At 43.8% G+C, this 27172-nt stretch overlaps 1 protein-coding gene across 2 annotated transcripts; it reads left to right on the top strand.

Annotated features, from left to right (window-relative positions):
• The first annotated feature begins 115 nt into the window (after window positions 1–115).
• Window positions 116–26705, top strand: LOC139574759 (kinesin-like protein KIF3A). 2 transcript variants are annotated; one of them, XM_071399627.1, is made up of 18 exons: window positions 116–303; window positions 956–1238; window positions 2522–2666; window positions 2962–3046; window positions 3721–3826; window positions 8154–8293; window positions 8748–8945; window positions 10294–10468; window positions 11707–11796; window positions 15218–15295; window positions 18694–18853; window positions 19098–19278; window positions 22415–22525; window positions 23287–23412; window positions 23644–23697; window positions 23855–23923; window positions 24137–24258; window positions 25246–26705. In XM_071399627.1, exons 1-18 carry the CDS (start codon window positions 298–300, stop codon window positions 25292–25294), a joined length of 2178 nt encoding a protein of 725 aa, XP_071255728.1. In that variant the 5' UTR covers window positions 116–297; the 3' UTR covers window positions 25295–26705. The 2 variants fall into 2 exon arrangements, with proteins under 2 accessions (XP_071255728.1, XP_071255729.1); XM_071399628.1 differs by lacking the exon at window positions 15218–15295 and having other exon boundaries at window positions 117–303.
• The last annotated feature ends 467 nt before the right edge of the window (window positions 26706–27172 follow it).

The following is a 27172-nucleotide window of genomic DNA, read 5'->3' as shown; positions in this document are numbered from 1 at the left end:
TGTTTTTCATTAAAGCAAACATAGTGAGATAGTCCTTTCACCTCCACCTATGGCGATGCAATCTCTAATGTACTTTACTGTACACTACACCCCCCTCCACCATTCTACTGCGCGGCCGCAGATTCAATTCGTTCAGGCTTGACCATTTTATCAGCATCGGAGGAAATGGGCCACTGATGAAATAGGCACTGCCTTGGCATCTAAATCATTTTTGTAAGATAAACACTACCATCAAAGCATCCAAAAGCGTTTTCTATTGTCTCATGTAATTTTAAACATCAAAACTAAAGTCTTAAAATGCCGGTAAGTGGGCCCTTTGTATTTCGCTGTTTTTCAGAGGTGTTCCTCCCTCCACCCGAATGACATGATGCTAACGTTAGTTTAGCTAGCTAGCTTCGTCTTGGGTTTTGGATGAGCTAGCTAGCTAATGCTATTTTCAACCTATTTTAGACAGTGTCATTATATTTGATAGATATGCAGCCATATACATTAAAACCAGGATACAGCAAGGGCATGCAGTTAGCCAAGTTATTGTGTTAACTGAGTTTTATTCGTTGTGCATAACGATGCAGCAGCTGGTTAGTAAACATGCTAACATTAGTTAGCTTGCTTGCCTAGCAACAGCAAGAGTTTGCATGCAATACATTGCAGATTAGTTACGTGCCCGCAAGTATTGATTGGCAATACACTGAACTAGCAGCTTGCTCTTTCAACTATCTTGACAGTTAATTAGCTATCTAACTATCTTAACTAACGTTAGCTGGGCGGTAATGTTAGTTTGCTAACTGGATTCATTATAGCAAGCCAGCCAGCCAGTTTGTCTCCCTTTGCTGTGGTGAGATTATTAACGTTAGCTATGAGCGATGTTTTCATATTGCATTGCATGAGGCATCGGCTCTGAGGTCATGTAGCTACTAGGTGGCTGGCATCATGAATAGTTATTCCCCCCTTGCAGAGCAACAAGATGGACAAATCTGACAAGCCGGAGGTCCTGGACAACGTCAAAGTGGTTGTGCGATGTCGCCCGCTGAACCAGAAGGAGAGGAGTATGGGCCACAAGCAGGCCGTCAGTGTGGATGAGAACCGAGGAACCATAACCGTCAACAAATTAGAGACTACCCACGAACCCCCCAAGACCTTCACGTTTGACACCGTGTTCGGACCAGACAGCAAACAGCTGGACGTTTACAATCTGACAGCCCGCCCCATCATAGACTCAGTATTGGAGGGTTACAATGGTAAGTGGAGAGAGGATTTGAAATGATCTGTCCATTCACTGTTGCTGACACCATGCAGAACTACACAATTGCATTTGTTCAAATCAAATCAAGCTTTATTCCTACAGCACATTTCAGACATGCAGTGCAATGTGCTTTATAGGGGGGAAAACAATGGAATTAAAATATGAAATATTTACTACACAACAAACATAAGTTTGACACAAACTGAAAAATTTAAAAGCATCTTAAAGGAAAAGCAAAGGTAAAAATATGTGTTTTAAGATCTCTTTTAATTATGTCCACAGTTACGTCCCCCCCTCAGGTTCTCTGGCAGGCTATTCCAGAGGCTGGGGGCATAATAACTAAAGGCTGCCTCTCCATGCCTCTTGATCCCCCCTCAGGTTCTCTGGCGGGCTATTCCAGAGGCTGGGGGCATAATAACTAAAGGCTGCCTCCATGCCTCTTGATCCTAGGCTTTGAGATAATTAAAAGGCCAGAGGACCTGAGGAACCTAGTGGGTACTGAAAGGTTTGGATTTCTGAGCTTTAATTATAATTAATCATTAGTTATAAAAGAGACAATGAGGGGTGCCATAATGAAGTTTGGGAGGGGCTGAGTGCAGGGGGGAAGAAATGGTGGCAGTACTGATAAGGGGAGGAACCGCTTAAGACCCATATCACTAAGCTCCCTGACTAGCAATAAGGATGAACTGTTTAGTGATACGGAGGAGACTCCACCCAAAGTGGGGTATGTATACTACCACGGGTGAAACCATGTCTTTGTCTAATGCGGCTGTATTGACCCTCTGGGAAGAATAAACTTGGTTTAAGCTTTCACAGTGTCCGTGGAGTTCTGACTCTAGTAATAGAGCCTAACAGTACGTAACTTAAAAGCATGTCTGACATGTATTGGGGTGCACACTTGTGGATTGATTTTAAAAACCAATAGAATAATCTTAAAATGTATTCTTAAACTCACACGCAACTAGTGCAGAGACCTTAAAACCGGTGTAATGTGTGCTCTCCGTCTGGTCTTGGTCAGTACCTGTGCTGCAGCATTCTGTATGTTTTGCAGTTGACAAATGGCTTTCTTGAGTAGACCAGACAGGAGAGCATTACAGTAGTCAAGCCTGCTGGTAATGAAAGCATGGATGAGAGTCTCTATATCAAGGGCGGTTTGCGGACACAGATTAAGCATAGTAGAAATTCTCCATTTTAACGTGTTTTTTGGTCCAGGACAAGGCTCAATCTGCCTGGAAACCACCTCTTAATGTTTTAATACTGAGCCTGTGTTTTCTCCAGGGACTATCTTTGCGTACGGACAGACAGGGACAGGAAAGACGTTCACCATGGAGGGAGTGAGGGCAGTGCCAGAGCTCAGAGGAATAATCCCCAACTCCTTTGCTCATGTGTTCGGCCACATCGCCAAAGCAGAGGGCGACACCCGGTAAGGACATTAACACAAACGGGCAAAATAATCGAACAATACTAGTTCATTGCCAGGCAATTGTTTGATGCAACATGCTATGACTTGACTTGACTTATTATTTTCAGCCCCTAGGAGAGCAAAAGGCCTCAATCACACAACACTGGTTAAGACACTGGTTGGAGTCAACATAAACAGAAAATGCTTATAGGCCTACAAGACAAAAAAAGACAGGCACTGTTTTTGACATGCTTGGTGCTGACAGTCTCTCAGTTTGAGGTTGATTTGTAATAAGTATCTTACCTCTCATCCGCAGGTTCTTAGTTCGCGTGTCTTATCTGGAGATTTACAATGAAGAAGTGAGGGACCTGCTGGGGAAGGACCAGATGCAGAGGCTGGAGGTTATAGATGTTTCATATGATATGATGATATGCTTCTCAGAAAAACCATCCCGTTCATTTAGCAAGAAGCAGCTGTAGATATGAAGAACGTTATCCCATTTAATTAGATTAACCATACAAGAATATATATTCTAAAAAAAAAACACTGGTGCTAGCTTCATAGGTAGTAGCTTATTGGTTTGATTTCAAATCAAATGTATTTATAAATCCCTTCTTACATCAGCTGATATCTCAAAGTGCTGTACAGAAACCCAGCACGGTGGCTTTGTAGATTTGTAGATACGACCACAGTGACCAAATGATAGGAGCATGATAACGTTGTTGGTGCCTAGAAGCACAGAATGGGACATTACACAATACTAGGGGCCCAGAAAGGGAATTAAAGATGATTTCCTTATCATAACTAATCTCCATTGGTTTGTCAATAATACATCAATGTTATTGGTTCCTGAAAGGAGACAACAGGACATAGCACATGACTGGGATGTTCTCTGTTAAGGGAACTATAGACGATTTAAACCTCTCATAATTCACTTCTTAGTTTCTAATACAGATGAGCATGATAACGTTGTTGGTTCCCAGGAGGGAATTTAAGATATGAATGTATAAGAGGAATTCAAGAGTATTGCCTGCTCCTAACTCATATCATTGATTTGTGTTGGTGTGACCATCAGGTGAAGGAGAGGCCAGATGTGGGCGTTTACATCAAGGACCTGTCTGGTTATGTGGTGAACAACGCTGATGACATGGACAGGATTATGACAATGGGGCACAAGAACCGTAAAGATTCACACTAAGCATTCAGAAGAGTTCTAAGCATTAGAATTCATGATCGTACACTATATACCATTTGCCAGACCCCCCTCACAAAATAGGTTTCTAACCTCAAGGGTTCTGTCTTACTATCCAGGTCTGTACCTAAACAATTCGAGCTTCTACTTCTAAAAATTCACCTTTCCAGAAACAAGTCTCTCACCGTTGCCACCCTCTGCCCCCAGCTGTGCCCTCGACACCATATGTCGGGGCGGCAGGTAGCCTAGTGGTTCGGGCGTTGGACTACGCCCGAGCCTACAACGCCCGAGCCTAGTGGTTCGGCGTTGGGTTGCAAGATCGAATCCCAGAGCTGACAAGGTAAAACAAAATATGTCGTGCTGCCTCTGAAGAAGGCAGTTAACCCACTGTTCCTAGGTAGTCATTGAAAATAAGAATTTGTTCTTAACTAACTTGCCTAGTTAAATAAAGGTAAAAAAAAGTGAATTGATTGCCCCCCCCATCTATCTTCTGAGCTCGTGCTACTAGGTGACCTAAACTGGGACATGCTTAACACCCCAGCCATCCTATAATCTAAGCTTGGTGCCCTCAATCTCACACAAATGATCAATGAACCTACCAGGTACAACCCCAAATCCGTAAACACGGGCACCCTCATAGATATCATCCTAACTAACTCGTCCTCCAAATACACATCTGCTGTCTTCAACCAGGATCTCAGCGATCACTGCCTCATTGCCTGCATCTGTAATGGGTCTGCGATCAAACTACCTCCCCTCATCACTGTCAAACGCTCCCTAAAACACTTCTGCGAGCAGGCCTTTCTAATCGACCTGGCCGGGGTATCCTGGAATGACATTGACCTCATCCCGTCAGTAGATGATGCCTGGCTATTCTTTAAAAGTGCCTTCCTCACCATCTTAAACAAGCATGCTCCATTCAAAAAATGTAGAACCAGTAATAGATATAGTCCTTGGTTCACTCCAGACCTGTCTCCCCTTGACCAGCACAAACACATCCTGTGGCATTCTGCATTAGCATCGAATAGCCCCCGTGATATGCAACTTTTAAGGGAAGTTAGGAACAAATATACACAGGCAGTTAGGAAAGCTAAAGCTAGCTTTTTCAAACAGAAATTTGCATCCTGTAGTACTAACTCAAAAAAGTTCTGGGACACTGTAAAGTCCATTGAGAATAAGAGCACCTCCTCCCAGCTGCCCACTGCTCTGAGGCTAGGAAACACTGTTACCACTGATAAATCTACTATAATTGAGAATTTCAATAAGCATTTCTCTACGGCTGGCCATGCTTTCCACCTGGCTACCCCTACCCCGGTCAACTGCCCGGCACCCTCCACAGCAACCCGCCAAAGCCCCCACCATTTCTCCTTCACCCAAATCCAGACAGCTGATGTTCTGAAAGAGCGGCAAAATATGTACCCCTACAAATCAGCCGGGCTAGACAATCTGGACCCTCTCTTTCTAAAATTATCTGCCAAAATTGTTGCAACCCCTGTTACTAGCCTGTTCAACCCCTATTACTAGCCTGTTCAACCCCTATTACTAGCCTGTTCAACCCCTATTACTAGCCTGTTCAACCCCTATTACTAGCCTGTTCAACCCCTATTACTAGCCTGTTCAACCCCTATTACTAGCCTGTTCAACCCCTATTACGAGCCTGTTCAACCCCTATTACTAGCCTGTTCAACCCCTATTACTAGCCTGTTCAACCCCTATTACTAGCCTGTTCAACCCCTATTACTAGCCTGTTCAACCCCTATTACTAGCCTGTTCAACCCCTATTACTGGCCTGTTCAACCCCTATTACTAGCCTGTTCAACCCCTATTACTAGCCTGTTCAACCCCTATTACTAGCCTGTTCAACCCCTATTACTAGCCTGTTCAACCCCTATTACTAGCCTGTTCAACCCCTATTACTAGCCTGTTCAACCCCTATTACTAGCCTGTTCAACCCCTATTACTAGCCTGTTCAACCCCTATTACTAGCCTGTTCAACCCCTATTACTAGCCTGTTCAACCCCTATTACTAGCCTGTTCAACCCCTATTACTAGCCTGTTCAACCCCTATTACTAGCCTGTTCAACCCCTATTACTAGCCTGTTCAACCCCTATTACTAGCCTGTTCAACCCCTATTACTAGCCTGTTCAACCCCTATTACTAGCCTGTTCAACCCCTATTACTAGCCTGTTCAACCCCTATTACCAGCCTGTTCAACCCCTATTACCAGCCTGTTCAACCCCTATTACCAGCCTGTTGCAACCCCTATTACCAGCCTGTTCAACCTCTCTTTCGTATTGTCTGAGATCCCCATAGATTGGAAAGCAGCTGCGGTCATCCCCCTCTTCATTGGGGGAGACACTCTAGACCCAAACTGCTACAGACCTATATCTATCCTACCCTGCCTTTCTAAAATCTTTGAAAGCCAAGTTAACAAACAGATGACCAACCATTTCGAATCCCACCGTACCTTCTCCACTTTGCGATCTGGTTTCAGAGCTGGTCATGGGTGCATCTCAGCCACACTCAAGGTCCTAAACGATATCATAACCACCATCGATAAGAGACATTACTGTGCAGCCGTATTCATCAACCTAGCCAAGGCTTTCGACTCTGTCAATCACCACATTCTTATTGGCAGACTCGACAGCCTTGGTTTCTCAAATGATTGCCTCACCTGGTTTACCAACTACTATGATAGAGTTCAGTGTGTCAAATCGGAGGGCCTGTTGTCCGGACCTCTGGCAGTCTCTATGGGGGTGCCACAGGGTTCAATTCTCAGGCAGACTCTTCTCTGTATACATCAATGATGTCACTCTTGCTGCTGGTGATTCTCTGATCCACCTCTACGCAGATGACACTATTCTGTATACTTCTGGCCCCTCTTTGGACACTGTGTTAACAACCCTCCAGACGAGCTTCAATGTCATACAACTCTCCTTCCGTGGCCTCCAACTGCTCTTAAATGCAAGTAAAACTAAATGCATGCTATTCAATCGATCACTGCCCGCACCTGCCCGCCCGTCCAGCATCACTACTCTGGACGGCTCTGACTAGGAATACGTGGACAACTACAAATACCTAGGTGTCTGGTTAGACTGTAAACTCTCCTTCCAGACTCACATCAAACATTTAATCCAAAGTTAAATCTAGAATCGGCTTCCTATATCGCAACAAAGCATCCTTCACTCATGCTGCCAAACATACCGTCGTAAAACTGACCATCCTACCGATCCTCGACTTCGGCGATGTCATCAATTAAATAGCCTCCAACACTCTACTCAACAAATTGGATGCAGTCTACACTACTCATACACTACCCACCACTGCGACCTGTACGCTCTCGTTGGTTGGCCCTCGTTTCATACTCGTCGCCAAACCCACTGGCTCCAGGTTATCTACAAGTCTCTGCTAGCTAAAGCCCCGCCTTATCTCAGCTCACTGGTCACCATAGCAGCGCCCACTCCTAGCACGCGCTCCAGCAGGTATATCTCACTGGTCACCCCCAAAGCCAATTCCTCCTTCGGCCGCCTTTCCTTCCAGTTCTCTGCTGCCAATGACTGGAACGAACTGCAAAAATCACTGAAGCTGGAGACTCATATCTCCCTCACTAGCTTTAAGCACCAGCTGTCAGAGCAGCTCATAGATCACTGCACCTGTACATAGCCCATCTGTAAATAGCCCATCCAACTACCTCATCCCCATACTGTATTTATTTATTTATCTTGCTCCTTTGCACCCCAGTATCTCTACTTGCACATTCATCTTCTGCATATCTACCATTCCAGTGTTTAATTGCTATATTGTAATTACTTCGCCACCATGGCCTATTTATTGCCTTAACTCCCTTATCTTACCTCATTTGCACTCACTGTATATATACTTTTTGTTTTCTTTTTTTCTACTGTATTATTGACTGTATGTTTTGTTTATTCCATGTGTAACTCTGTGTTGTTGTATGTGTCGAATTGCTATGCTTTATCTTGGCCAGGTCGCAGTTGCAAATGAGAACTTGTTCTCAACTAGCATACCTGGTTAAATAAAGGTGAAATAAATAAAAATTGTCCTGGTTAAATAAAGGTTACAATCACACTCATGGAAGTTACTATGAAGTGTAACCAAGTTATTATGAAGTGTAACCAAGTTATTATGAAGTGTAACCAAGTTACTATGAAGTGTAACCAAGTTATTATGAAGTGTAACCAAGTTACTATGAAGTGTAACCAAGTTATTATGAAGTGTAACCAAGTTATTATGAAGTGAACCAAGAAAGTTTATGTTTTATGTTTCTGAATGTGTTATGCTTTTTCCTACCCAGGCTCGGTTGGCTCCACCAACATGAATGAACACAGCTCTCGCTCTCATGCCATCTTCACCATCACCATCGAGTGCAGTGAGAAGGGTGTGGATGGAGACCAGCACGTACGCATGGGAAAACTCCACTTAGTGGATCTGGCGGTAAGGAAGTCACATGAACATTTACTGTGAAATAGAATAAAGATATAATTTACCTCAACAGATATCAAACCGATGGAATCTTGATGCTTTGAAGGAGTAAGCACATTTTGGTAACTTGGTATCTGTTTTTTGAGATATAAGAACCAAATCTGTATAGATTACCTTCATACATTTCTCTGGCTATAGTTTTCTTAGTCTCTGCAATGGGAATTATAATTTGAATTCCAATATAGGATTTTTATGAACAATTTGAGTCCTATTATCAATGTTTAAAGGCCGCTAGGTGAAGTCAGTAAGCCCTGTTGAGCGTGTTTTTATCAGATTCAACATGTTATTGTGGGATGGAAATGTATCTGTGGCTTTAAGGCATGTGGCCCACACATAGCAAACAGACAGAAAACATATCATCATCAGTTAACCCCCCCACACTGTTCTCTCTTTCTCCCTCCCCCAGGGTTCTGAGCGTCAGGGGAAGACGGGAGCGACTGGCCAGCGACTGAAAGAGGCCACTAAGATCAACCTATCTCTGTCCACGCTGGGTAACGTCATCTCAGCCCTGGTGGACGGAAAGAGCACCCACGTCCCCTACAGGAACTCTAAACTCACCCGCCTTCTGCAGGACTCACTGGGGGGAAACTCCAAGACCATGATGGTAACTAACAACACTTCCTGATTTTACTTCCTGCTGCTTTAATGCTATGGGTACACACAAAATGGCTGCCAGTACTCCCATTCTACATCATTGACTTGGTTGTGGAGGCCCGTTCTACTCATTCTAGTTCTGTGTTGGCACCAATCAGTGTCAATGGTAGCAATGACTCATTCGTTTTAATGTCACATGCACAAGTACAGTGAAATGCCTTTTCTTGTAAACTCAAAACCAAACATTTGCCGTAATCACTAACAATGTAATACTAGAATAAACAGTGAATAAGTAAGCATGTTATATACAGGGTCAGTTCCAATATTATATTTACATATGCAGGGATACAAACATATAAACGCAACATGTAAAGTGTTGGTTTCATGAGCTTCATGAGTTTCATGAGCTGAAATAAAAGATACCAGAAATGTTCCATATGCACAAAAAGCTTATTTCTCTCAGAATTTGTGTACACATTTGTTTACATCCCTGTTAGTGAGCATTTCTCCTTTGCCAAGATAATCCATCCACCTGACCGGTGTGGCATATCAAGAAGCTGATTAAACAGCATGATCATTACATATGTGCACCTTGTGCTGGGGACAATAAAAGGCCAATTTAAAATGTGCAATTTTGTCACACAACGCCACAGATTTTTCAAGTTTTGAGGGAGCGTGCAATTGGCATGTTGACTGCAGGAATGTCCACCAGAGCTGTTGCCAGAGAATTTAATGTTAATTTATCTACCATAAGTCACCTCCAATGTAGTTTTAGAACATTTTGGCAGTACGTCCAACCGGCCTGACAACAGCAGACCATGTGTAACCACGCCATCTGGCTTCTTCACCTGCGGGATCGTCTGAGACCAGCTACCCGGACAGCTGATGAAACTGTATTTCTGTCTGTAATAAAGCCCTTTTATGAGGGAAAAACTCATTCTGATTGGCCTGGCTCCCCAGTGGATGGGCCTGGCTACCAAGTGGTTCGCCCTATGCCCTCCCAGGCTCACCCAAGGCTGAGCCCCTGCCCAGTCATGTGAAATCCATAGATTAAGGCCTCATTTATTTATTTAAATTGACAGATTTTCTTATGAACTTTAACTTGTTGAAATTGTTGCGTTTTGTGTATTTTGTTAGTTATTTATCCGTCTTATTACTTGGGGGTAGATCAGATTAAGTGACACAAATGCCAACTGGCATCCAATTTTGAAAACGATTAATAAATACATGTATACAAATATTTCATTTATCATGATTAAGTCTACCAAGCTCTCGTTCCTTGCTGTTCTTTCATAAAAGGTCTGATTTTAATCTCTCATAATATATATCGTATTCTCATCAACTTTTTCAACGGTCAGTGTGCGAACATCGGCCCAGCGGACTATAACTACGACGAGACCATCAGCACGCTGCGTTACGCCAACCGGGCCAAGAACATCAAGAACAAAGCCCGGATCAATGAAGACCCCAAGGATGCCCTGCTACGGCAGTTCCAGAAGGAGATCGAAGACCTTAAGAAGAAACTCCAAGAAGGTCAGTTAGTGGTCCTCTCCGTTGATGCCGTCTTCATTTGGGACAGGAGTTGTAATATGACAAACACACTTCTGTGTTCAAGTTAGGATCCAAAGACTTTTTAAGGGCTGATTTCCCGTTTCCTAATCTTAGACTGAAAAGTATGCTTCATGGAGAATCGTTTTAGTCCAAGACTAGTCTTAATCTATTTCTAGTAAACCTGCGCTAAGGGTTTAAGGACAGTAAACCTGCGCTAAGGGTTTAAGGAGAGTTAAACTGCGCTAAGGGTTTAAGGAGAGTTAACCTGCGCTAAGGGTTTAAGGAGAGTTAACCTGCGCTAAGGGTTTAAGGAGAGTTAAACTGCGCTAAGGGTTTAAGGAGAGTTAACCTGCGCTAAGGGTTTAAGGAGAGTTAAACTGCGCTAAGGGTTTAAGGACAGTTAACCTGCGCTAAGGGTTTAAGGAGAGTTAAACTGCGCTAAGGGTTTAAGGACAGTTAACCTGCGCTAAGGGTTTAAGGAGAGTTAAACTGCGCTAAGGGTTTAAGGAGAGTTAAACTGCGCTAAGGGTTTAAGGAGAGTTAACCTGCGCTAAGGGTTTAAGGAGAGTTAACCTGCGCTAAGGGTTTAAGGACAGTTAACCTGCGCTAAGGGTTTAAGGAGAGTTAAACTGCGCTAAGGGTTTAAGGAGAGTTAACCTGCGCTAAGGGTTTAAGGAGAGTTAACCTGCGCTAAGGGTTTAAGGAGAGTTAAACTGCGCTAAGGGTTTAAGGACAGTTAACCTGCGCTAAGGGTTTAAGGACAGTTAACCTGCGCTAAGGGTTTAAGGAGAGTTAAACTGCGCTAAGGGTTTAAGGAGAGTTAACCTGCGCTAAGGGTTTAAGGAGAGTTAACCTGCGCTAAGGGTTTAAGGACAGTTAACCTGCGCTAAGGGTTTAAGGAGAGTTAAACTGCGCTAAGGGTTTAAGGAGAGTTAACCTGCGCTAAGGGTTTAAGGAGAGTTAACCTGCGCTAAGGGTTTAAGGAGAGTTAAACTGCGCTAAGGGTTTAAGGACAGTTAACCTGCGCTAAGGGTTTAAGAACAGTTAACCTGCGCTAAGGGTTTAAGGAGAGTTAACCTGCGCTAAGGGTTTAAGGAGAGTTAACCTGCGCTAAGGGTTTAAGGACAGTTAACCTGCGCTAAGGGTTTAAGGACAGTTAACCTGCGCTAAGGGTTTAAGGAGAGTTTGTAACTAAATTGTTTTCTGTTCTGCTGTTCCAGGGGAAGAGATCTCCGGGTCGGAGGGCAGTGGATCAGAAGAGATGGATGAAGGCGATGACGAAGGAGGAGAGGGACGAAGGAAACGGAGAGGTAAGGGGCCCCGTTCTTCCTCTCTCCCAACAGGACTGTGTGAATGGTGCTTTGGCTCCTTATGAAGGTCACTCGGTTTCTGTGAAGGGCACTAGGCTTCTATGAAGTGTACTGGGCTTTGGTAAAAAGTTGTCCACTAATATAGGGAATAGAATGCTATTTGGGATGCAGCAGAGGACTGCTCCCCAGTCCCCATGTCCCCTGCTTTTTAAAACTTAATACATAAAGAAAATATGTTTCAGAGAAGAGTTGGGTTTGTTTATGGCAACTCTGCTCCCAGCCCTGCATTAGGAAGATGCACTCTAATACAACGGGGGAAAAACTGATGCATGAATTCTTGCAAACACAATCATCTTAGCCTTTTATTGTTGACGCTATCATCAAAGGTTTGTCCGCCCGCATGTGAAAGAGTTGTCAGTCAGATGTTAGACATGATTATTAGTGTGGGCTTATTTCCTGATGACTAAAATGAGTCAGCATCCTCCATGTGAAGGTAATCGCTCTGAAAGTACCCAGAAGCCATGTAGAGAGAGAGCCATGGCCTCTGTGTGTACTCTGGCTTAATAAACACTAAACTGGTTTCGGTAGTCTGAGCTAGGAAGTTCCCCAAGGCGCAGTCACCTTGCCCTTTTTAGGTTAGGCAAAAGGTGGAAAAGATAAGAAAATGTGAAACTGTACACATCTACGGTGGCTTCAGAAAGTATTCATACCCCTGGACTTATTCCACATTTTGTTTTACAGACTAAATTCAAAATGGATTAAATTGATGTTTTTCTCAGCCATCTACACATACTACCCCATAATGACAGTGAAAACATGTTTTTAGAAATTCTTGCAAATTTATAGAAAATTAAATACAGAAATATCTCATTTATGTAAATATTCACACCCCTGAGTCAATACATATTAGACCTTTGACAGTGATTACAGCTGTGAGTCTTTCTGGGTAAGCCTCTAAGAGCGTTCCACACCTGTCAATTTTGAAGTCGATCATTGCTAGACAACCATTTTCAAGTCTTGCCATAGATTTTCAAGCAGATTTAAGTCAAAACTAACTCGGTCACTCAGGAACATTCACTGTCTTCTTGGTAAGCAACTCCAGTGTAGTTTTGGCCTTGTGTTTTAGGTTATTGTCCTGCTGAAAGGTGAATTCATCTCCCAGTGTCTGGTGGAAAGCAGACAACCAGGTTTTCCTCCAGGATTTTGCCCGTGCTAAACTCCATTCCGTTTATTTATTATCCTGAAAAACTCCCCAGTCCTTAATGATAACAAGCATACCCATAACATGATGCAGCCACCACTATGCCTGAAAATATGGAGAGTGGTACTCAGTAATGTGTTGTATTGGATTTGCCTCAAACAAAACACTTTGTATTTAGGACAAAAAGTGAATTGCTTTACCAAATGTTTTGTAGTATTATTTTACTGTCTTGTTGCAAACAGGATGCATGTTTTGGAATATTTTATTCTGTACATGCTACCTTTTCACTCTGTCAAATAGGTTAGTATTGTGGAGTATCTACAATGTTGTTGATCAATGCTCAGTTTTCTCCTATCACAACCATTAAACTCTAACTGTTTTAAAGTCACCATTGGCCTCATGGTGAAATCCCTGAGCGGTTTCCTTCCTCTCCAGCAACTGAGTTAGGAAGGACGCCTGTATCTTTGTAGTGCCGGGGAGTATTGATACACCATCCACAGTGTAATTAATAACTTCACCATGTTCAAAGGGATATTCAATGTCTGCTTCTTTATGTATACCCATCTACCAAAAGGTGCCCTTCTTTCTTTGCGAGGCATTGGAAAACCTCCCTGGTCTTTGTGGTTGAATCTGTGTTTGAAATTCACTGCTGGACTGAGGGACCTTCCAGATAATTGTATGTGTGGGGTACAGAGATGAGGTCGTCATTAAAACATGTTAAAACATGTTAAACGATATTATTACAACCAGAGTGAGTCCATGTAACTTATTATGTGACTTGTTAAGCAAATATTTACTACTGAACTTATTTAGGCTTGTCATACCAAAGAGGATGAATACTTATGGACTCAAGACATTTCAGTAAACATTTAGAAAAACATAATTCCACTTTGACATTATGGGCCATTGTATGTTCGTCAGTGACAAAAAAAATGATCTCAATTTAGACCACTTACAAATTCAGGCTGTAACACAACAAAATGTGAAAGTTAAGGGGTTTGAATACTTTCTGAAGGTACTGTTCACGTCAGAATGATCATTCACACATCATTCTCAAAGTATGACTATATTTATTGGGACCTCCTGATAGTCTTTAATACACTGCTGTCATAGTACAACTAGTGTCATGTGACCTGATCAGGAAACACTCTGGGCTCTGTGTATAACCTTGTAGCCTTTGTGCTGTTCGCTTTAAATTAGACGTTGGATGCTATGGTGCTGCACTGTATATTACGTGTGTGTGTGTGTGTGTGTGTGTGTGTGTGTGTGTGTGTGTGTGTGTGTGTGTGTGTGTGTGTGTGTGTGTGTGTGTGTGTGTGTGTGTGTGTGTGTGTGTGTGTGTGTGTGTGTGTGTGTTAGGGCTGGGTGATATGGCCAAAAAATCATATTTTTTTCACGATATACACTGAGGACACCTGTTCTTTCCATGACAGACTGACCAGGTGAAAGCTATGATCCCTTATTGATGTCACTTGTTAAATCCACTTCAATCAGAGTAGATGAAGGGGAGGAGACGGGTTAAATAAATGTGGATTTTATCAAACATTTTACCTAGATTCTTGCAATACAGGCATTTGGAACATCGCACTAAAACATACATTTAAATTAATTTGATATATCGCCCAGCCCTAGTGTGTGCGTGCGTGCGTCCGCTGTCCATGCACTGCTTAATGTAGCTGTATAGGATTGGCTTGTAGGCTGGTTGCTCTCCAGATCTGTTGTGCTTTCTCCATGACCCCATTTGCCCCCATCTCACTCTCCTCCATCTCTCGCTCTCTCTGTGGTCGGCGTGTCCTTGGAGCCTCTCTTTCTCTCTCCTTATCTTCTCTCTCTCTCTCTCCCTCTCCCCATCCTTCCATCTCTCGCTCTCTCTGTGGTCGGCGTGTCCTTGGAGCCTCTCTTTCTCTCTCCTTATCTTCTCTCTCTCTCTCTCTCCCTCTCCCCATCCTTCCATCTCTCGCTCTCTCTGTGGTCGGCGTGTCCTTGGAGCCTCTCTTTCTCTCTCCTTATCTTCTCTCTCTCTCTCTCCCTCTCCCCATCCTTCCATCTCTCGCTCTCTCTGTGGTCGGCGTGTCCTTGGAGCCTCTCTTTCTCTCTCCTTATCTTCTCTCTCTCTCCCTCCCTCTCCCCATCCCTCCATCACCCCCTCTCTCGGTCCACTCCATCTCTCTCTGTGTTTGACATGTCCCTGTTGAGTGTCTAGTCTACTCTGTGTTGCAGGCAGTGGCAGCAGCATCAGTAGCTCAGACTCCTCTATAGAGGCACAGACCACTGAGGAGAAACCCAAGGCTCAGACTAGTGAGTGGGAGCAGCTTGCTGTCTGCACTACCAACCCTACCACCAACTGCTAGTTAATATGGTCCAGGGACCGTATTCACATAGCATCTCAGAGTTGAGAGTGCCGATCTAGGATCTGTTTTGCCTTTTAGGCCTATATCATAATGATTTTATGGACAAGGGGGCCTGATCCTAGATCAGCACTCCCAACTCCGAGGAGCCTGATAGACCCAGACCTACAAACTGGCCCTGATCTGTAGGTGCTGTGGCTAACTCCTCAAAGTATTGACCGGAGTTATCTCAGGACCCTCCTAATGTTAACCTCCCCTACCTGCCTGCCTGCCTGCCCTGCCTGCCCTACCAGTCTTATATAAACAGTTGAAGTCAGAAGTTTACATACACCTTAGCCAAATACATTTAAACTCAGTTTTTCACAATTCCTGACATTTAATCCTAGTAAAAATTCCCTGTCTTAGGTCAGTTAGGATCACCACTTTATTTTAAGAATGTGAAATGTTAGAATAATAGTCGAGAGAATGATTTATTTCAGCTTTTATTTCTTTCATCACATTCCCAGTGGTTCAGAAGTTTACATACACTCAATTAGTATTTGGTAGCATTACCTTAAACAATTTAAACTTGGGTCAAACGTTTCGGGTAGCCTTCCACAAGCTTCCCACAATAAGTTGGATGAAGTTTGGCCCATTCCTCCTGACAGAGCTGGTGTAAGTGAGTCAGGTTTGTAGGCCTCCTTGCTCGCACATGCTTTTTCATTTCTGTACACAAATGTTCTATAGGATTGAGGTCAGGGCTTTGTGATAGCCACTCCAATACCTTGGCTTTGTTGTCCTTAAGCCATTTTGCCAGAACTTTGGAAGTGTGCTTGGGGTCATTCTCCATTTGGAAGACCCATCCAAGTTTTAACTTCCTGACTGATGTCTTCAGATGTTGCTTCAATATATCCTCATGATGCCATCTATTTTGTGAAGTGTACCAGTCCCTCCTACAGCAAAGCACCCCCACAACATGATGCTGCCACCCCCGTGCTTCACGGTTGGGATGGTGTTCTTCGGCTTGCAAGCCTCCCCCTTTTTCCTCCAAACATAACGATGGTCATTATGGCCAAACAGTTCTATTTTTGTTTCATCAGACCAGAGGACATTTCTCCAAAAAGTTTTTTTTTTTAAAGTCCCCATGTGCAGTTGCAAACCGTAGTCTGGCTGTTTTATGGCGGTTTTGGAGCAGTGGCTTCTTCCTTGCTGAGCGGCCATTCAGGTTATGTCGATTATAGGACTTGTTTTTACAAGTGGATAAAGATACTTTTGTAGCTGTTTCCTCCAGCATCCTCACAAGGTCCTTTGCTGTTGTTCTGGGATTGATTTGCACTTTTCGCACCGAAGTACGTTAATCTCTAGGAGACAGAACGCGTCTCATTCCTGAGCGGTATGACGGCTGCGTGGTCCCATGGTGTTTATACTTGCCCACTATTGTTCGTACAGATGAACGTGGTACCTTCAGGCGTTTGGAAATTGCTCCCAAGGATGAACCAGACTTGTGGAGGTCTACAATTATTTTTCTGAGGTCTTGGCTGATTTCTTTTGATTTTCCCATGATGTCAAGCAAAGAGACACTGAGTTTGAAGGTAGGCCTTGAAATACATCCACAGGTACACCTCCAATTGACTCAAATTACGTCAATTAGCCTATCAGAAGCTTCTAAAGCCATGACATCATTTTCTGGAATTTTCCAAGCTGTTTCAAGGCACAGTCATCTTACTGTATGTAAACTTCTGACCCACTGGAATTGTGAAACAGTGAATTATAAGTCTGTAAACAAACAATTGTTGGAAAAATGACTTGCGTCATGCACAAAGTACATGTCCTAACCGACTTGCCAAAACTTTAGTTTGTTAACAAGAAATTTGTGGAGTGGTTGAAAAACGAGTTATAATGACTCCATCCTAAGTGTATGTAAACATCCGACTTCAACTGTTTCTCGTACTCTCTTTTTATCTGTCTGTTCTCTGTCTCCTATTTCTCTCTTGGTCTGTCTGTCTGTCTGTCTGTCTGTCTGTCTGTCTGTCTGTCTGTCTGTCTGTCTGTCTGTCTGTCTGTCTGTCTGTCTGTGTCTTTGTTTCTCTGTCTCCTATTTCTCTCTTGGTCTGTCTGTCTGTCTGTCTGTCTGTGTCTTTGTTTCTCTGTCTCCTATTTTGTCTCTTGGTCTGTCTGTCTGTCTGTCTGTGCCTCCTCTCTGAGGAGTCTAGAAGACTGTTCCAAACTGCACCCTATTCCCTACATAGAGGACTCTGGCCAAAAGTAGGACACAAAATAGGTAATAGGGTGCCGTTTAGGACACATCCAATGTCTCTAGTCTGGTTCTAGATCTGTATGTGCACAGGCAACTTCTTTACTCTGGTTGTCAGACAGATCTGGGACCAGGTTATATTTGCAATTTATTTCAGCAAACTGATAGAATTTAATTGAATTATCGAACTGATAGAATTTAATTGACTTGACTAACTAGCTTTAACGCTAACAAAAAACGTCAACAGAATGAAATCTATGGTTCAGTCAGTCAGTATGATTGAAGGTTCTCTCTCTCTATTATTGTACTGCCACTTTGTCATGGTCTTCTCCATCACTTACTGTCTTCATGTCTATATCTCTGAGAGAGAGTGCCTTGTGAATAGGCCTGAGGCCTGCACTCTGTCTAGAAGCTGTTCTCAAATGGCACCCTATTCCCTATGTAGTGCGCTACTTTTTACCAGGGCCCATAGGGCATAGTGCACTATTTAGGGAATTAGGGTCCCTTTTGAGACACACACAGATATCTTTAAAAGCACCTTTTAACTTCCTGCTCATAATCTAATGAATAGTATCTGCAGAAAGTACAGACTGCTGTCTCTTCATCAAGGAGCTGAATCATACAGCCGATGCAGTTTTTACTGCTCTGTAGAAGACTGTAGCTACTATCTAACACCTTGGAGAGAGAGACTATATGTGTGTTACATCGAATATATGACTAATTGACCATAGTAATATGATGTGCTGTCTTAGCCTGGTCTCAGATCTGTTTGTGCACGGTGTGACAATGACCATAGGCGTTGGCAAGACGACACAAATAGATCTGGGTTGGGTGTAGGGTGATGTTCCCCTAGAGGCAGATCTTAGATCAGTTGTGCATGTTCTAATGGTGAAGGTTAGAGATTGGGCGAGGGGAAGCTGAACCTACGTCTACATTCTGTACCAGGGGGAAACTTCCCCCTCCCCTTAGTGGGTGGGTTGAGGTGGTAGGAAGGATCTGAAGAATAACATGTCATTAAGAAACGTCCATGATGGCTGTGGACTTCAGGGATCCGGCTCTATAAGTCAAATAAATGATCATCACTATTATTATTATTATTATTATTATTATTAAAGGGAAGAAGAAGAAGGTTTCTCCTGACAAGATGGTGGAGATGCAGGCGAAAATCGAGGAGGAGAGGAAGGAGCTAGAAGCCAAGCTGGACATGGAGGAGGAGGAGAGGAACAAGGCCAGGGCAGAACTGGAGAAGAGAGAGAAGGATCTGCTCAAAGCGCAGTGAGTCTGGGGTTATAAACATTCCCTAAATTCCCAAGTTTTCCAGAAATCACAGTTGAAGAATTATCTACTGCTTTAAAATATTATCCAACGCTTGCCCCCCTACCCCTAGATACGTTTGGATGCCCTCTTGTAGATTTGAGACATCCTAGAAGGGTATAAGCAATATGCCAGAAACTCCACCTAGCCTACTGAAGGTATTTTCAGATCTACTGAGCCCTGACCTCTAACCTCCTTCCCCTAGGCAGGAGCATCACCTGCTGCTGGAGAAGCTGTCAGCCCTGGAGAAGAAGGTGATCGTAGGAGGAGTGGACCTCCTGGCCAAGGCTGAGGAGCAGGAGAAACTACTGCAGGAGTCTAACAATGAGTTAGAGGAGAGACGCAGGAGGGCTGAGCAGCTCCGCAGAGAGCTAGAGGAGAAGGAGGTATACCATCTTACACACTATATCACAATATATTACAGAGCCTTCAGAGAGTATTCACAACCGTTTGACTTATTCCACATGTTGTTGTGTTACAGCCTGAATTTAAAATGGATTACATTGAGATGTGGTGTCACTGGTCTACACACAAAACCCCATAATGTCAAAGTGGAATGATGTTTTTTGAAATTCAGGCTGTAACACAACAACAACAGAAGTCAAGAGGTGTGAATACTTTCTGAAGACTCTGTACATCTCAATATGGATGTAGGACTACCAACTCAAAGCAGCGCTGCAGAGAACTGGAGGAAGAGGAGTTATAGCACACAGTGAAATAGGGCATCTACATTCAAAGGAGGGGGGGGGGGGCGGGGGGTAACCAGGCTGAGTCTTAGTTCAGCCAACTGAAGAGCTGTAATGCATATATGCCTCATTGGTTAACTCTGACAGCATGCCAAGCATTTCTACATCAAAATGCTCACCACCAAACTTCCTGTGTCTGTCTGAGTGGAGAGGGGATGTTGATCAGTGATAAGTGGAGATGTTATATTTCGGTATGAGGGCACTGACAGGAAAAGGATATGACATCATCGTCATTCCCAGCATATTGGGTACCGAAATGAGTCATTTAACGTAAACTCAGAAAAAAAATGATTAATGAACATGCACCTGTGGAACGGTCGTAAAGACACTAACAGCTTACAGACGGTAGGCAATTAAGGTCACATTATGAAGACTTAGGACACTAAAGAGGCCTTTCTACTGACTCTGAAAAACACCAAAATAAAGAGGCCCAGGGTCCCTGCTCATCTGCGTGAACGTGCCTTAGGCATGCTGCAAGGAGGCATGAGGATCGCAGATGTGGCCAGGGCAATAAATTGCAATACTGTGAGACGCCTAAGACAGCACTACAGGGATACAGGACGGACAGCTGATTGTCCTTGCAGTGGCAGACCACGTGTAACAACACCCACACAGGATCGGTACATCCGAACATCACACCTGCGGTACAAGTACAGGAAGGCAACAACACCTGCCCGAGTTACACCAGGAACGCACAATCCCTCTAGTGCTCAGACTGTCCGCAATAGGCTGAGAGAGGCTGGACTGAAGGCCAAACATTTACAGTACAGATTCTTTTATGGGACAATTTACAAATGTTTTTGTGCAAGATAATTAGAAAAATTGTAAATGTATAAATTGGTTCTCTTAATTTAATGAATTTAACATTATTTGTTGATGTGAAAATCATTTACCGATTTGAACGTTGTCCTCAGATTTTTGGGTGAGGTGGGGGTCACCAGAACATCTGGTGGAAAAAAAATGGGGTCCATGTTGAAGAAGTTTGAATAGCTCTGCTTTAAAGTCACACCAGTCAGCACCTTGCTAGTTCAGATGAGATGCCTGCTTTGCTTTTCTCAGTCTGAAAAGGACAATGTCATCTGTCAATGAGCAGAGGAACATAATACATGCTGCAAACTGACAATAACAGACCAATACTGAAGGATCAGTAGTGTTGATAAATCCCTGAAGCGTATTGATCTGATATTTCACTTAGTAATGGTTGACTGAATTATCTCCTTAATTCCAACAGATTTTATGACATCAGAAGTTTATTTTATTACATCAGCAGGTTCCTTCTTCACACACTCATCAATTTACTCTTCGATTCCATGAGGAAGTCTGTTGAATGTTCTGCTGAAATGAGCTAGTGGTCAGAAGTAGTGCCCTATGTAGGGTATCATTTGAGACAGCCATTGTTGACTCGATCTTGTTGCCAGAGAAAACCACAATGGGGTGGAAAGCCTTCAGGCATTATTGTTTTCCTGCATGTACTGTTGTCCCTGTCTGGAGCAGTCTACTGTTGTCCCTGTCTGGAGCGGTCTACTGTTGTCCCCGTCTGGAGCAGTCTACTGTTGTCCCCGTCTGGAGCAGTCTACTGTTGTCCCCGTCTGGAGCAGTCTACTGTTGTCCCCGTCTGGAGCAGTCTACTGTTGTCCCTGTCTGGAGCAGTCTACTGTTGTCCCTGTCTGGAGCAGTCTACTGTTGTCTCCGTCTGGAGCAGTCTACTATTGTCCCCGTCTGGAGCAGTCTACTGTTGTCCCCGTCTGGAGCAGTCTACTGTTGTCCCCGTCTGGAGCAGTCTACTGTTGTCCCCGTCTGGAGCAGTCTACTGTTGTCCCCGTCTGGAGCAGTCTACTGTTGTCCCCGTCTGGAGCAGTCTACTGTTGTCCCCGTCTGGAGCAGTCTACTGTTGTCTCCGTCTGGAGCAGTCTACTGTTGTCCCCGTCTGGAGCAGTCTACTGTTGTCTCCGTCTGGAGCGGTCTACTGTTGTCTCCGTCTGGAGCGGTCTACTGTTGTCTCCGTCTGGAGCGGTCTACTGTTGTCTCCGTCTGGAGCGGTCTACTGTTGTCTCCGTCTGGAGCGGTCTACTGTTGTCTCCGTCTGGAGCGGTCTACTGTTGTCTCCGTCTGGAGCGGTCTACTGTTGTCTCCGTCTGGAGCGGTCTACTGTTGTCTCAGGCTGGAGCGGTCTACTGTTGTCCCCTTCTGGAGCGGTTTACTGTTGTCCCCGTCTGGAGCAGTCTACTGTTGTCTCAGGCTGGAGCAGTCTACTGTTGTCTCAGGCTGGAGCGGTCTACTGTTGTCCCCGTCTGGAGCAGTCTACTGTTGTCCCCGTCTGGAGCAGTCTACTGTTGTCTCCGTCTGGAGCAGTCTACTGTTGTCTCCGTCTGGAGCAGTCTACTGTTGTCTCCGTCTGGAGCAGTCTACTGTTGTCTCCGTCTGGAGCGGTCTACTGTTGTCCCCATCTGGAGCGGTCTACTGTTGTCCCCGTCTGGAGCGGTCTACTGTTGTCCCCGTCTGGAGCAGTCTACTATTGTCTCAGGCTGGAGCAGTCTACTGTTGTCCCCGTCTGGAGCAGTCTACTATTGTCTCAGGCTGGAGCAGTCTACTGTTGTCTCCGTCTGGAGCAGTCTACTGTGTTAAAGGGACACTTTACAACTTTTTAACATCAGATTTATTATCTCCAGCACCATACCAGGATCTACATGGAGATAATTAATGAGGTTAAAAAGTGTTGAGGTTTTCCGTTAATGATGAAATAAATGAAATGCCAAACTCCCTGTCTTTTTTACAGGCGGAGCGTCTGGACATTGAGGAGAAGTACACCAGTCTGCAGGAGGAGGCTCAGGGGAAGACCAAGAAGCTGAAGAAAGTCTGGACCATGCTGATGGCTGCCAAGTCAGAGGTAAGAATGTCCAAGTCCCACACGACTCTGGTGAAAACTAGTGCACTATATAGTGAGTAGGATGCATCCCAAGTGTGTTCTAACACAGGACTGGGGACTTGTTGTGTTGTTGATGACCTGCAGCAAGAGCAGAACATTAACACACATCATTGGTTCATGACCTCATTAACACAGCATTGGTTCATGACTTCATTAACACAGCATTGGTTCATGACTTCATTAACACAGCATTGGTTCATGACTTCATTAACACAGCATTGGTTCATGACTTCATTAACACAGCATTGGTTCATGAAGTCATTAACACAGCATTGGTTAATGAAGTCATTAACACAGCATTGGTTCATGACTTCATTAACACAGCATTGGTTCATGACTTCATTAACACAGCATTGGTTCATGACTTCATTAACACAGCATTGGTTCATGACTTCATTAACACAGCATTGGTTCATGAAGTCATTAACACAGCATTGGTTAATGAAGTCATTAACACAGCATTGGTTCATGACTTCATTAACACAGCATTGGTTCATGACTTCATTAACACAGCATTGGTTCATGACTTCATTAACACAGCATTGGTTCATGACTTCATTAACACAGCATTGGTTCATGACTTCATTAACACAGCATTGGTTCTGTGTTCATTCAGATATTGTTGTTGTGTTGTCAGATGGCCGACCTGCAGCAGAGCGTTAACATAACATTGGTTCAGTGGTTGTCGTGTGGTTGTTGAGAGGTTGTTGTTGTGTTGTCAGATGGCCGACCTGCAGCAGGAGCATCACCGGGAGATCGAGGGCCTGCTGGAGAATATCCGCCACCTCAGCAGAGAGCTACGACTGCAGATGCTCATCATAGACAACTTCATCCCACAGGAATACCAGGTGTGTGTGTGTGTGTGTGTGTGTGTGTGTGTGTGTGTGTGTGTGTGTGTGTGTGTGTGTGTGTGTGTGTGTGTGTGTGTGTGTGTGTGTGTGGGTGTGTGTGTGTGTGTGTGTGTGTGTAGGTGTGTGTTTGACAACGCGCGTGTCCATCCGTCCATTTATACTTGTGTGAGAGCGTATTTAGTTAGCGCTGATGCTAATATGGTTCCTGCTTCTTCCTGTCTGGTGCAGGAGATGATCGAGAACTACGTACAGTGGAATGAGGACATTGGGGAATGGCAGCTGGTGAGTTCTGCATTCAGACACAGTGAAATATTTAACTTGAGAATGGTTGGGCTAAAGGGGAGGGAGTTTCTTCATTAACATAGACAGTACAGAGCAACGTTGGTGTGATTGCTTCATGCTTATGACATTGTTTCCATGGTTACTTGTTGGTCCTCAGAAGTGTGTAGCGTACACTGGTAACAACATGAGAAAACAGACCCCCGTGCCGGACAAGAAAGACAAAGATGTGAGTTCTTAGTTCATGCCTACATAACAAGACAAACACAGCACGGTGGATCTGGATAATATTATTCTACCCTCACATTCGCTTCCTCCTCCACCCTCTGTCTATCCCTCTCCTTCCTCTATCTCTCTCCTTCCTCTATCCCTCTCCTTCCTCTATCCCTCTTCTTCCTCTATCCCCCTCCTCTATCCCTCTCTCCTTCCTCTCCCTCCCCAGCCGTTTGAGGTGGACCTGTCTCATGTGTACTTGGCCTACACAGAGGAGAGTATGAGACAGTCACTGATGAAGCTGGAGAGGCCCAGGTCCTCCAAGAGTAGTAGACCCAAGACTGGACGAAGGTAAACCACCACCACCGTCTGTCCCCCAGCTGCTGTCGCTACATGATTATCCAGAATAATACAAATTAAAATAACAACAATAGTAATATTTCATTTCTGAATAAATGTCCGATTATAGAGAGTACTATAAAGTCTATCTGAAGTAACGGTTTACTATAATGTATCACTTTGTCAGGTGTACGTCCTGTGGTGAAATGTTACTGTAAAAGCTGTTATCACCGTGTTCTACCGTTCTGAGAAATACTACATGTTGTTATTATCAGATATTTGCTGCTTTCTGGTCAACCGTAATGTCACTTCCCTAGAACAATAAGACATATATATACACTGAGCGTATAAAACATTAGACACACATTCCTAATTTTGAGTTGCCCCACCCCCCTCCCTCCCCTCAGAACAGTCTCAATTCATCGGGGCATGGACTCTACAAGGTGTTCCACAGGGATGCTGGCCCATGTTGACTCCAATGCTTTCACACGGTTGTGTCAAGTTGGCTGGATGTCCTTTGGGTGGTGAACTATTATTGATACGTACAGGAAACTGTTAAATGTGAAAAACCCAGCAGCGTTGCAGTTCTTCACACAAACCTGTGTGCCTGGCTCCTGCTACCAGACCCCGTTCAAAGACACTTAAATATTGTGTCTTGCCCATTCACCCTCTGAATGGCACCCATATACAATCCATGTCTCAAGGCTTAAAAATCCTTCTTTAACCCGTCTCCTTCCCTTCATCTACACTGATTGAAGTGGATTTAAAAGTGACATCAATAAGGGATCATAGCTTTCAGCTGGATTCACCTGGTCAGTCTGTCATGGAAAGAGCAGGTGTTCATAATGTTTTGTAAACTCAGTGAATATTAACCCCATGATCATCTCATCTGCGTCCCCAGTGTCACCCTATTCCCTTAAGGCCCAGGTCAAAAGTAGTGTACTATATAGGGAAAAGGGTGCAATTTGTTAATGCTGCCCTCCACTTATCTCCTGACAGGAAAAGATCAACGAAGCCCGAGGCTGTGATGGAATCCCTGCTGCAGTGAGAGAGACAGGGAGAGAGCCAATCAGGGCTGGAGCCCCATGTACTGCAATGTATCTACACTACTATACCTTAGAGTCAACAACGGCAGTCAGTCAATAGTCCAGCCTGAGGATCTTTATTGTTGAACGTCGTCATTTCAAAATATGTTATCTTAATACACTGTATAGTAAGGTTCTACATGTGAATGGAGAGGAAACGTTGGTTTATTGGTCGGTGAGGGAAGGAGGGAGGGAGCAGCCACTGTACTGTAGGATTTGGGCCTTGTCCTTTTAACTGGGAGTCGATGGCCAAGTCGAAGGGACCTTGTGTTGTAATAAACGGAGACTTGTTGAGGATAATCAGCTTAACGTTGAGTCTTAATGAGCACAGTTCAGGTGGCAACACACTGATTTCATCCCAAATGGCACCCTATTCCCTTTTTAGGGCACTACTTTTGACCATGGCTCATACGGTGTCCCATGGGGCTCTGGTCAAAAGTAGTGCACTTTAAAAGGGAATAGGGTGCCATTTGGGACACAAAGAGATGAGTCTATGATGAGCACAAGCCATGGTTTGTGACCATGTAATCATCTGCCAAGACAACGACGACAACAACAGTCTTGTGTTATTTGAGATGAAGACGCCACCACTTCTAATGGCAGGACATCATTAGGATACATCTGATACCCTTCAACATAGTCAAAATCAAAAACAGTTCTAGAAATGATTCATATCTATACCACAGGTCATAATTCACTTATTTCAAGGATCACACTTATGGAAGTCTAAAATGTACTTTAAACTTAGTTTCCTCCTTTATGTCTGAATGATAGGACGTGCATGACATACTGCTTCTATAGACGGGCTGGTTGTTTAGCAACAATACCGACGAGTGAGCAACTATAGAGCAAACTATATTTAGTCTCCAAATGTTCTTTGAAAACATAAATACATTTGCACAATGAGCGCTTGTCTCTAAAATACATCCTTAACAGTTGTTGGTTAGCTAGCAAATTTCATCCATATTAGCATAGACGTGACATCAGTCAAAACAAGACATGTTGTTAATAAGAAGACGCAACGAGCTGAAACCAGCCTCCTACGATTCCCCACATGACAGCTTCTTGTCATTGTTGCTAGCTATCTGACCGTTCAGAATCATTACGCCACACGAACTTCTGCCTTATCGACGTGCGTGTCGTTTTCCTGACGTTGTCAGCTAACCCGTCTATATAGTAGTACCATTCACCCATTAAACACTAACTCATTTATTACGCTTTTATTTCTTCATTCTCATGTCATCGTTTATGGTGCATTGTAGTGGAAGCAAAGTGTCTTTATTTTGTATTATACTGTATGTCAAATGTTTACATCTACTGAGCCCCCCTGTATCTCTTAATAATTTATTAAATTATTGGACATGTTTAATCTCACTCTTTCGTGTTCCTTTTTCAACATCCCTCTTTTTGTTTATTTCAGTCTCTTGTTTTGATTTGTCTGGTTGCCGTGTGATTTGTCTGGTTGCCGTGTGTAGCATGTTTTAAGATTGGAATCATGCTAAGTTTCTTCCACTCTAGGTTCTTCCTGACTTCTAGGGAGTTTTTCCTAGTCACTGTGCTTCTGCATTGCTTGTTCTTTGGGGTTTTAGGCTGGGTATCTGAAGAGCGCTTTGACAACTGCTGATGTAAAAAGGGCTTTATAAAATAAATGTGAATGATTGGTTGATGCTATATAACGCCATGGCACTGCCACGACGTTGACCTGTTCCACGATTTGCCCGGTGGTCCACACACGATACAGTATAATGCTAATGATTGTGTTTTACCAGTGCTTTAGTGTGGAGACTGCCAGACAGTTCAGTGATACCACATTATAAAATGTAGTTTGAGGCTAGAGTCAG

The sequence above is a fragment of the Salvelinus alpinus genome, chromosome 4 (assembly GCF_045679555.1).
Source record: "Salvelinus alpinus chromosome 4, SLU_Salpinus.1, whole genome shotgun sequence".
Lineage (NCBI taxonomy): Eukaryota > Metazoa > Chordata > Actinopteri > Salmoniformes > Salmonidae > Salvelinus > Salvelinus alpinus.
Note: the sequence above shows the minus strand (reverse complement) of the source record. Positions and strands in the feature narration are given on the sequence as shown.

Coding starts and splice junctions, on each gene's coding strand:
- LOC139574759 (XM_071399627.1), top strand. Junction 15,296..18,693: donor GAAACCCAAGGCTCAGACTA/GTGAGTGGGAGC, acceptor TTATTATTAAAG/GGAAGAAGAAGAAGGTTTCT. Junction 19,279..22,414: donor GAGAGCTAGAGGAGAAGGAG/GTATACCATCTT, acceptor TCTTTTTTACAG/GCGGAGCGTCTGGACATTGA.